The 10,958-nt window shown below is 41.8% G+C and overlaps 2 protein-coding genes across 2 annotated transcripts; both read left to right on the top strand.

Annotated features, from left to right (window-relative positions):
* Positions 1 to 3: 3 nt before the first annotated feature.
* On the top strand, positions 4 to 5,152 carry fam161b (FAM161 centrosomal protein B). Its single transcript, XM_071520891.1, has 9 exons — positions 4 to 13; positions 734 to 1,016; positions 1,225 to 1,616; positions 1,799 to 2,115; positions 3,477 to 3,592; positions 3,686 to 3,853; positions 3,977 to 4,076; positions 4,163 to 4,338; positions 4,589 to 5,152. The coding sequence occupies exons 1-9, from the start codon at positions 4 to 6 to the stop codon at positions 4,668 to 4,670; spliced, it is 1,644 nt and encodes a 547-aa protein (XP_071376992.1). The 3' UTR covers positions 4,671 to 5,152.
* A 2,213-nt stretch (positions 5,153 to 7,365) lies between these two features.
* Positions 7,366 to 8,637, top strand: ngb (neuroglobin). Its single transcript, XM_071520895.1, has 4 exons — positions 7,366 to 7,463; positions 7,960 to 8,068; positions 8,209 to 8,328; positions 8,485 to 8,637. Exons 1-4 carry the CDS (start codon positions 7,366 to 7,368, stop codon positions 8,635 to 8,637), a joined length of 480 nt encoding a protein of 159 aa, XP_071376996.1.
* The last annotated feature ends 2,321 nt before the right edge of the window (positions 8,638 to 10,958 follow it).

Here is a 10,958-nt window from a genome sequence, read left to right as displayed (position 1 = left end):
GACATGCGTATCAGTGAGGAAGTACTTCCTGGTTGTCGTCCAATCAGAGAATACGGCTGTAGCAACTGGCAATGCTCTGTCTGTCCACACACGGTGCTAATGCTACCAAAACAGGGAATAAGTTCAGGTAGAAACTTGCATTGTGTCAAACCTCGTACTAATACTTTGGGTTAAATCAATATTACCAGAATCATCACAAAGTAGGCTCTACTTTATCTTGCCGGCAAAGATATCGGAAACCTTACAAGGCGGAGGCATACAGTTACTTCCTGTTTCGTCTACGTTTTACCAGGTTGGCAGTCGATTATTCAGTTGTTTTCTACTTTAATTTGGTAAATATTATTTTGTATTACGTGGTTTTACAAACTTTGTACAATAGTACAAAGTCTAAAGACAATTTTCCTTAATTATGGAAACTATACTTACAAGCCCTCTGCCCCGAAATCGACATTATACCTGCATCAGCAATGTTGAGGAAGCGAAGGTCTGGTTACCATGGCAACCCCTTTACACAGGCTGGAGTTTGAATCGTCGTCTGCAAGCTATGATGTGTGTAACTTTTTGTAGCTGCAAGCCTTTGAAATTAATACCACAAAATAGGCTACAAAATAGGGAAATCAACATTTCATTTACTTTTGTTTTGCGAGTATGAACAAGCTTTCATGTCCTTGAGGTGTAGCCATTTTGGCTTTCATTAAATTATTGTCATTCTTTTTCCCCCCTCTCTGTTCAGAGGGGTATGCTTGGTCCAGAGTTTTTCTGCTAGTATCCAAGCAGAGAGAGAGAGAGAGAGATATGTCAGACCTGCAGACCTTGCTGGAGGACAGGCTCAGATCAGAGCAGCAGTTCCAGCAGCAGCTCCAGGCCCTGGGAGAAGCCCTGAGGCAGCAGCTGCAGGAGGCAGAGAGCAGACAGAGAGAGGAGCTGGACAGGAGGATTCACCAGAACTCCCTCCTCTCACCAGACAAGGACAGAGATGAGTCCGACGATGACGAACAACTACACCGCCAGACCAGGTACACTGCAACTTTCCTTAATTATCTGTAATTATCTGTTCAGGTGAAATCCATTTTGCTCAAAAATAGTTTTTTGCCAAAGATATGTAGGTCTGCAGAGATGTAGATCTGCGTCCGCCCTGACCTCAGTCAAGGAGACCTCACAACAGCTCAGGCAGTCAGAGAGGCCCGGCTCTTCTTTTCCAGCCTGGGTATCTTCAACAAACAGGCAGCACCCTGTCAGGACGTCCAGGGTGACTGACAGAGGGACACAACAGCTTCAACAGCAAGCACCATCAAAAACACAGCTGGCTCCTGTAAGCAAAGAGGAGGAGGCAGAAGCTGAGAGTCAGAGGAAGTTCTGTGCTGTTCCTGTGCCCAGCCATGTTAGTCTGCCTCGCTATCATGAGATGCTGCAGATGAGAGAGAAGGAGAGGAAGCAAGGCCGTGAGCAGAGGAAGAGCTTCCTGCTCTCCCTGCAAAAACCTTTCAGCTTCCAGGAGAGAGAAAGGGAGAAAAGGGAGAAGCTGATAGCAATGTTAAGCCAAGTTGCACAGGATCAAAAAAACAAGGTGGTCACTCTTAGGAAACCTCTTCACAAGGTAGTAAAGGACTCCTCAGGTGAGTTGATTGTGTGCTTTGTCTCCCTCCCTCTCCCTCTTTGATTGGATGATGTTATCTAGTGGAACCTATAGTAGCTTATATATATATAGCTATCATGTCATAATGAATGTATTAATACCACTGATACACACGGTGACATGACTTCAACTGCTGCTTTTCCTGTCTGAAATGTTGTGTAGATGAGGAGCTTTGCAGAAAAGTTCAGACTCAGACAAACTCCACAGTGCCACATGAGAGTCCTGCTCAGTCCGGCAGCCCGAAACCTCGCACTGCTGAGCGTACCAAGAAGGAAATGCTGGGTTTCCTGGATGAGAAGCCAAGCTTCCAGCCAAAGATCAACCGTCAGATCCCTGATTTCAGCAGGCTGCACAAGGCCCTCCAGACGGAGGCATCGAGGAAGACGGAGAGGAAAGATGCAACAAAGTGTCAGCCGTTCCACCTGTGGACATCAACTCTGCCCACCAGGCAAAGCAGGACGAGCCCCGAAGACTCACAGGTAGACCACATCCTTGACCTCATCATGTTAATGCTGTCAGCAGCATTATAATGCTTTTCTGGTTTGCATTAGTTGTGTTTTTTTGTGTTGCTTTTATTTATATGTCATGACACTGTTTTCTAATTTTAGTTTAGTTTGTCTTGTTTAGACATTTTTAACTTTAACTTATTTTGCATTCATTTAATTAATTTACCTTCAATTTTAGTATTTTCATAGTGGGTAGATGTGTCCAAAGCAGCATAATATGTACCCAGTGTTAAAGTAAAGAAAAGCAGGGACTCTACATTATTGAGTAAATTCAATATTCAAATATTCAGTAAACAGAATATTTCATCTATGAATGTAAAAGATAAAGCCTGTCTTGAAGAGCCAATTTCTCTGGAGGACCCACTTGACTCAGGTTCCTCTAGTAGATTGTATAATATCAGATATTCTTCTGGTCTTACCCTCAACACCCAGAAGTCCTTATCTCACTAGATGCTGAAAAGGCCTTTGAGCAGGTCAAGTTCCTTTTCTTTGTTCTTGAGAGGTGTGTGTTTGATGAAAGATTTATTGGGATAAGTTGTTGTATGTCTCATCTCTTGCATCAGTCCAGACCAATTCCTTCAGTTGTGGAAACATAATGGCATTGAAAATATGAAGGCTGTCTGTACAGATATAATATTTCCCTCCTTTGTATAGTTACATGTCAAATTTAATCTATCTCATAATCATTTCTTCAGATTCCTCAAAGTCTGCATCTTTAGTAAGCCTACCTCATTTCCTAGATTGCCTGATATCACACCCATGTATCTTTATTCACTTTTGATCCTCAGTTAAAGCTGCAATGTCTTTTTTAGAAGATCAATTATGTAGTTTGCAGGACCATCCCTAAATATTTTGAATTCTGCTTGGGTGGAGGATTTAAGTGCGGACATTACAGAGAAAAAATGGGCAGATGCCTTGGAGGATGTTCATACACCATCAATCTGCATGGACACATGCAGTTTAACTCGCTCATCTTCACTATTCTTAAGTGAAACTTGGTAACATGTATTTAAATGTGGGCTATTTATGATCAAGATAGAGAAACTAGAAACCACAACTGTTGGCAACCATTCTTGCGCTATGCGAAAACAAAGCACTGAACTGCCACTCTACTGACTGAAACTAAAAATAATTCTTGATTATCTTTTAATTTCAGTTAGTTTTGATGGCAGTGTATACTTTCAGTTTAGTTTGTTTTTTCAGAAATTTCTATTTTGTTGCTGTCTCAGTTAACAAAAATTTTTCTTTATCTAATTTTAGTCTGAGTTTTAGTTTCAGTAAGCTATAATAACCTTGGCTGGTAGCATTTAGAAGTATTTTTTTCTCATTGTCAGGTACAAAGAGACCATTTAAAGAGAAGCAGTTCATTTGGGGGCTTAACATCACTGTCCACTGACACGCTTCCCACATACATCACAGATGCTGCAAGAAAGCGCTGCATGGCCATCAGGTGAATTTGAAGTTTGAAGCATTTGAAGTTACTGTACATCTTCAGCAGTTTTATTTACTTTACTTTTTTTTACTGTTTTACTTTCTTTTACAGGAAGTCAGTGGAGCTGAGGGAAAGTAAGAAGCAAGAGAGTGCAGATTGGATGAGGAAGCACCAAACCAGGTCCCAAGCCATGAAGAAGACAGTCGCCATCCGTGCAAAGGTGCTGGACCCACACAGCAGCTTGAAAGAAGTGTATCACGAAAAAGTGCAGCAGCATCGGTGAGTCCTGCCTGGGCGAGTGAGGTTGCCCGGTCTCCCACTCTGCAAAATTTGCAAGTCACATCACAACAACCGCACACTTCTGCCACAGTGGCCTAAACTATAATCTTCTCTGACATGCAGGGAAGCTGACCAGCAGAGGATGAGAGAGTACATGAGGGAGCTACGGGACATGAAAGCACGAGTCACTGTGCGCCCGTATCTGTTCGAACAGGTGAAACAGGTAAATGACACGGTAATTTAAAACATTACTTCACATCGCAAGTTGTATGCCCTTCTGATTATATAACTTTGACATTTGATTTCCAGAGAAATGCCAAAGCTCATGCAGAACAGACATACAGAAACAAGCTGAAGAAAGCAGGGTTGAATGAGCATTTTGTTGAAGCAAACGGACAAGCGGTCGAAGTTACATCAGAAACATCCAGATCTGAGGATGATACAGATGTGGATAACCGCAGCACTGAAAATGAGATTCATATCAGGTAGGCAGAGTGAGAATTTTTAGCATGTTTTGTTCATGCACTGTGTAATACCACTGTGTCTGGTGAAATTATGAATAGCACCAGTTCTGGAAAGCCAAGGACTTCATGTGGTTTGGTCATAATGTTACATTACATAATTCCCAGAGTTTGCCCTGCAGTTTTTGGTGAAGAAAAGACAAATACCATAGCCAAGTAAAAGTTCGATGTAATTACAATATAGCCATTTTCTAACCCAACATGTCTGATTTAGGGAAGAAAATGTAGACGATGGGGAGAAAATTGAAGATGTGGAAGAAAAGAGCGTGAAATCCAAGGGGGAAGCAATGCCATGATCAAAACGGTTCAGGCGGCATGGAGTTTTTTGTGGCCTCTCTGGTAGAAAACAACACTGTGTTCAAAAATGATTCATGTCAAGGCTAACTATCTGCGCCAAACATTTGATAGTTTCAGATGTGCAGCTATAAATTATGAAATTGCAAAACATCTGGACTTTACGATCATAAATGTTAGGCTCCACAAATGCAAGAAAATGAATAAAAGTTTATAGAGGTGTACATATTTATAAGTCATTAAGATTTTATATGTTTTGAGTTTTACAGTGGTAGGGGATTACGCCTCAAGTTTTGCAAATGTAAATATTTTGCTGCATGATATTTCAACCTTATTAAACTGAAAATCAAACGCTACTTTGGTTTTTATGAAAATAATTTTGCTTGGGAATATGGATATTGTAATTTAGAGGATGATGAAACACTTGGTTACCAGAAGAACAGTTCAAAAACAAAATGAGAACACTAATCTAGCCCGCTGTGTCTGAACGTGAATTTGTATTTCACTCATCTTAAATCAAGAAACTTCTGACGGACATGTGAAAAATAAAGTGATCGTAATCATACACTTCTGATTTATGCTGAGGTACTAAAACTGTCACACTGCTCAGTTGTATTTCTTTTAGTTCTGTTTGAATAATCAATTTTTTTGGGCAGGTCCCATAAGGACAGCAAACATCTGACATGGACATTTCTCGGATGGCTTGGTTAAAGTCCCCAGCTATTTCTAGAGCCACGCTGCCACCTAAATAAATAGCCCTCGCTGTTCATCTGCCATCACAAAGAACATTTCAGCGGTCTGCTCCAAGCCCTTAGACCCACATCAAATACACTGTTATACTGGCCTCCACTAGGAGCTTGTGCTGAGGCAGCCAACTGCCAGGAATTTGAAGGATCTTTTTTTCTTACTGACCAGCTAGAAATGTCTGAATATGTACAGAATGAAAATCATATTGAGCTGTCTGCCTAAATGTACTTCTCCCTGACAGTGCCAGTAATAGCATATGTCTGCACTATAGTGGGTTGACCATAATGCTACAGCCATTTGGTGTCACCATGGAGACCAGTACATTCTATAGGGTTAGGCTACTTGTTGTAGGCCATGGTGTCATAAATTGAACTTATTGATGTCAATGTTTGCATGAGTTCAGATCAGTCTTACAATGACTCAAAACTTAAGTCATGGCCCATGTCAAGCTTTACTTTAATGTCAACAATCCTAGATGTCAATCCTTTTAAATGGTGCATATCTCATTTTGGAATGAGACTCTTCATATTTTGATTTATATTGAGTCTCTTTAAAGATAGGACGTGGGGAAAAGCCTGTCACACCATACTTAGATATAATAGATATAATAGATAGATAGATAGCAGAGTCCCTTCCTTGAGATCTCAAACATCACATGACAAAGCTTCAAGGGCTCCATCCAGTAGGGTTGTCATGGGAACCGTGTATCCCTCCCCATGCTGCCTAGTGGTCCCTGAGGAGAACGCTGTGCACCTCTCGTTCCCCGGTGCACGGCTGAAAACAGAGCCGATCTCACCGAATCTGTCAGATAAATGTCCGAGCAAAAGAACCCGCAGCCGTGAAAAACGTGTGAGCGAGCGAGCGAGCTGACGTCTTTTTAAACAAGCTGCTTACATGTGGAGGCTGAGAATGGGAGCAACACATCTCATTTAGATTAATAAGAGGCTGTGTGCTTGGCCACCAAATATTATGATCAGGGTGTTTGAGGAGTGGCCTTCCTCAGCAGATGAACAATATAATTTCACTGAGGTGGCACATCCAGGTCTCTTATTATTTTAGCCACTGTACAATATTAAAATCCCCACACATTTAATTTAATTCTGAAAATGCATGGGTTGCATATCTTGGCAGCTGAAGACACACCCTACAGTTGATATAGGCCTAGTTGGGTCTGCTTCACTTCTGCCTGAAAACATATGCTGGCTATTTTGTTCTGCAATAGATTTCTTGTTTATCTGTATTCAATGTAGCATGGAGTAATAGTGCAAGGGCGAAGCGTTTGGTTGTGTGTGTTCAGTATGTGCATGTGGTGTCTTCTCCTGTTTTTGCCCCTGGTTCACCTGCAGGAGGAGCTGTGGCTCGCTACAGCCTCACTGGAGCAAAAGAGAGAGATCCCTCTTTTTCTCCTTCAGTGGCATGAATAATATCCCCAATGCTGGAGAGAGAGCATATCAAGAGACAATCGGGGAGGGGGAGAGAGAGAGAGAGAGATAGCAGTCAGTGTGACAGATAAGAGCGTGGCACAACTTGTCTCTCTCTCTGGCTGCACCGTGGGCAGGGGGACAGAGAGAGCAAGTGCACCAGGGTGTCAGGCAAGGCTGCTCCCTAGACACTGAAACACACACACACACACACACACACACACACACACACACACACACACACACACAGACCCCTCAGCCTGGCTGTACCAGAAGAAGTTCAGAGAGAAGACTGACCTAACTAAGGTACAGTTGCCCCCTCCTAATCTGTAACACTGTTTAACCAATCAGTTGTGTTACGCTCACTTGACGCTGCACTTTGTTTTCCAGGTGGCGGTGGCAGAAGTTTCCTCTGTGGATTCACTTGACTGTTATGGCTTTCCTCCAGCTGAGCCTTCTTCTTGTCCAGTAGAGGAGTTGTTGTTTTCCCTCCAGAAGAACTTGTCTTGTGCACACAGCCTGAGGGAGGATGGAGAAGCTGACAGGGAAAGACAAAGAGCTGATACGAGGCAGCTGGGAGAGCCTTGGCAAGAACAAAGTTCCTCATGGTGTGATCATGTTTTCCAGGTAATGCTCTACACACTCAGCATGATTCAGACGGAATAAGACTGTAAAGTTACTTGCAAGGAGAAACCATGTATTTCAGCTTGTTATTCTGTGCAGTTATCCTTTCATTAGCATCAATCCAAATCACACTTTTCATCTCTGTTTTGCTCTGAGCACCAAAGTTGTGAATACAAAGTAATGGGTAGTTACTGTTTTTTTGGTGTTGTAAGTTAAAAGCTGCAGTGTTTGAATATGTAGCACAGGTGTAGCGAGATAATGAAGCCAGATCCTTCACTGCACACTTTCACCATGTAGGGACCGGAGGCTTGACTTGTTGCTTGGCGACAGACTGCAATAATCTCCAATTTACTTTGAGACAGCTGCCGCTAAAACAGACACTAGAAGAAGAGATTTGTTGTGTTACAATTTATAGATTGACTTTGTGCTTGTGTGGATGTTTGGCAACCCATGTCATCTGTATACACCTATAGAATAGTGTGGTATGTGTCTGTGGTAGACTGTTTGAGCTGGACCCTGCGCTCCTCAGTCTTTTCCACTACAATACAAACTGTGGCTCCACACAAGACTGCCTCTCCAGCCCCGAGTTCCTGGAACATGTCACTAAGGTGAGCTCACTTCACCACCGCAACCGCTACAAGTATACAGACAATTAAAACCTCAAGTCCCTTCTTGTGCACAGTTTTGAGCTTGCATTATGCGTGCCTGTGTCTGTGTATTTGTGTGCGTCTTGTGCATGTGATCCCAGGTGATGCTTGTGATCGACGCAGCAGTCAGCCACCTCGACGACCTTCACTCCCTGGAGGACTTTCTGCTGAACCTAGGGAGGAAGCATCAGGCAGTGGGAGTCAGCACCCAGTCCTTCGCTGTAAGATGCTTCATCCGATTCTACAGCTCTGACTTAGCTCTCAAAAGGCAAATTCACAAATTAGTGATCTGTGAAGAATCTCTTTGCATATGTCGTGACCATTTGTGCACACGCTCTGTATGTGTTTGTTTGCTTGTTTGTGTTGGACTATTTTAGGTGGTGGGTGAGTCCCTCCTCTACATGCTGCAGTGCAGTCTGGGCCAGGCCTACACGGCGCCCCTGCGTCAAGCCTGGCTCAACATGTACAGCATCGTAGTGGCGGCCATGAGCCGAGGGTGGGCGAAGAACGGCGAGCACAAGGCCGACTGAGACGCTCAGCGGGATCTGCTGAGCAGTTGCTGTCAAATCACTCAACATTGGTTGCCATGGAATAAGGTTGTGTAACTTGCAGCGTTGTGGCTTTGGCTGCTGTACATTTGCTCTGTGAGTGGGGTCACATAGTGTAGCGAATGTGTGGTGTGGTCACACTTTACAATATCTCATGATAGTTGGATCGACCAGTGATCACAGAGTTTATTTTCTTCACTGTGGATGTTATAGCTACCAGGCAATGCCGCTATAATGCTGTGAGGATCTATGCCGGCCTGCTTTGGACCTTCTAAGTCTTTGGACCTGTAATCTGAGGTCCTCACATTGAGAAGAAGCATAGAGGATAACTGTTGAGGTTGCTCTGTATATAATGGCTTTGATATATCTACTCAAATTATAACAAATGACTGTAGTGGTCTTTGTGATGTATCTTAAAAGAATTGCTCAATTATGAAACACTGGCTATTATATTTACACATCACACACTACTCAAACTGTGATGATTACTGTGGCCAACATGGGCAGCTCTCGATCAAACTTGGACACAGTGACACTTAGACACAGCGTTAAGAGATTTTGGGACAAAACAGTGTGATTTCACAGAAAAATCTTATCACCTCAATCATACCACAAACCATTTTTGATGGATAAATCACACATCAGAACTCATTACACCTCTTTCTTTTGTGTGTGAATTCATTATCTGGGATTATAACTTTTAACCTATTGATAAACCTAATTTTTTAAAATGCTATTCAGTAGATACTGACAAGAACTGTTACACTGTCTGATAGCTTTCTTCTGCGATCTATGACTGTTAAGGCGTCCATGTGCACCTTACTCGACATTGTGTCCTCAGTAGAGGTTGTGAAGATTTTATTCTCTTATTTCAATAGGCTTGAGCTGACTGTTAAACTCTAACTAATAGACTGTTACGTTACCTTTAGAGTTTGGATGTAAAGGGCATCTTGAAGGAATGAGAGCATCCCTTTTCCTTGGCTCATTCAATTTTCAGTCATTGTTAGTGTGAAGTAGTTTTGCTGTATTGTAGTAGATTATCTCAATAATGCTTTTTAATCTTATTGTTAATCTGGCTGCTAGTATTACCTCGGCTTTAGAGGTCCTGTGAGACGAACAAGGCCAGAACGGCACAAGGACAAACATAATGCTGATTTTCCCCCTCAATTTATTGATAAAGGACAACATAATACATACATGCTGTCTGCTGAGATTGTCAAATATGCGTGTATTATTATTGCTGCTATAACACTGTATGTATCACCCTCAGTTGTTATTTACATTCACTGTCATAATGCCAAGTAATTTAGCAACAATACGCCAAGTATTTGATAATAACACCATACAACTGTATATCCAAGCTGCTGATATGTGGTTATTATCGCTTTAGTCTGAGTTTACATTTACAAAGTTTATTTTTGTATACTGAAATGTATGTGTAGTTTTAGGAGCAGTGATTTGCCAAATGTCATATATACCCTCAAAATATTTTGCTTTACGTGGATTTCTGGTAAATTAATTTTAACCTAATACAGGATGTGTGCTGTGAGGATTAATATGTATCCCATCAATTTTGCTGCCTTCAAAGTAGCAAATTAGCACAATTGAACATTTTTTGTTTAATCAGAATAATGGCTGTATTATCAACTTCTAAATGTGAAATCTTTATAGAACATTATAAAAACTTAGTTTTTTTTAATTAAAATATTTCATCCGTGGATAGTCTGTTCAATCTGTACTTTCTAACCCACAAGTGTAATGTTTGTTATCTGTGTAGGTGGTGTATTTATAGTGATTCTTTTCTTAGTATCAGTACATGGCCCTATGCAGGTTGTTGTTCTTCATGTGTCTATTTTCAATTAGCTGAGAGAGTCTTTTTGGCAGGCATGATTGGCAACTGGCATGTTATCTCTGTAACATGCAGGTCTGTACATATTGGGTGTGTCAATGTCTACCTCATCATATCAGCTGCTATTGAACAGCGATGACTTCACCTAGTTATCCTACAACCAAAAACACCCATTTGACAGTTAATGCAAGGACGCACTCTTTCAACCAAACAGCGTGTAAATCAGATCCCATTCCACACTTTATATAACATGTTGTGTGCTTACTTGAGACTCAATAAAGTGATATTCTGTTGGTATTTTACTGCTAAAAGATGTCAGTGTGTTTTTCTCCCGCCCTCAGATGTGTTTGTCACAGACTGATGACTGATAGCTGTAATGCAGTGGTCAGTGTTTGAAATCAATCATACTATGCTCGATTTCTCTCACTCCGACAGCCCATCCTCTAGCATTATG

Source organism: Centroberyx affinis, unplaced genomic scaffold (genome assembly GCF_046629955.1).
Source record: "Centroberyx affinis isolate AG114_WGS23_722 - 3 ecotype Tasmania unplaced genomic scaffold, CSIRO-AGI_Caff_v1 ptg000830l_1, whole genome shotgun sequence".
Taxonomy (NCBI): domain Eukaryota; kingdom Metazoa; phylum Chordata; class Actinopteri; order Beryciformes; family Berycidae; genus Centroberyx; species Centroberyx affinis.
The sequence above is the reverse complement of the archived record's forward strand: the minus strand, read 5'-3'. Positions and strand labels throughout refer to the sequence as shown.

Excerpts from the sequence above, each read along its gene's own strand:
- ngb (XM_071520895.1), top strand. The coding sequence starts at position 7,366 with ATGGAGAAGCTGACAGGGAAAGACAAAGAGCTGATACGAGGCAGCTGG. Across the intron at positions 7,464-7,959 it reads GGTGTGATCATGTTTTCCAG|ACTGTTTGAGCTGGACCCTG; the intron begins GTAATGCTCTAC and ends TGTCTGTGGTAG. Across the intron at positions 8,069-8,208 it reads TCCTGGAACATGTCACTAAG|GTGATGCTTGTGATCGACGC; the intron begins GTGAGCTCACTT and ends ATGTGATCCCAG.
- fam161b (XM_071520891.1), top strand. Across the intron at positions 2,116-3,476 it reads CGAGCCCCGAAGACTCACAG|GTACAAAGAGACCATTTAAA; the intron begins GTAGACCACATC and ends TCTCATTGTCAG. Across the intron at positions 3,854-3,976 it reads GAAAAAGTGCAGCAGCATCG|GGAAGCTGACCAGCAGAGGA; the intron begins GTGAGTCCTGCC and ends TCTGACATGCAG.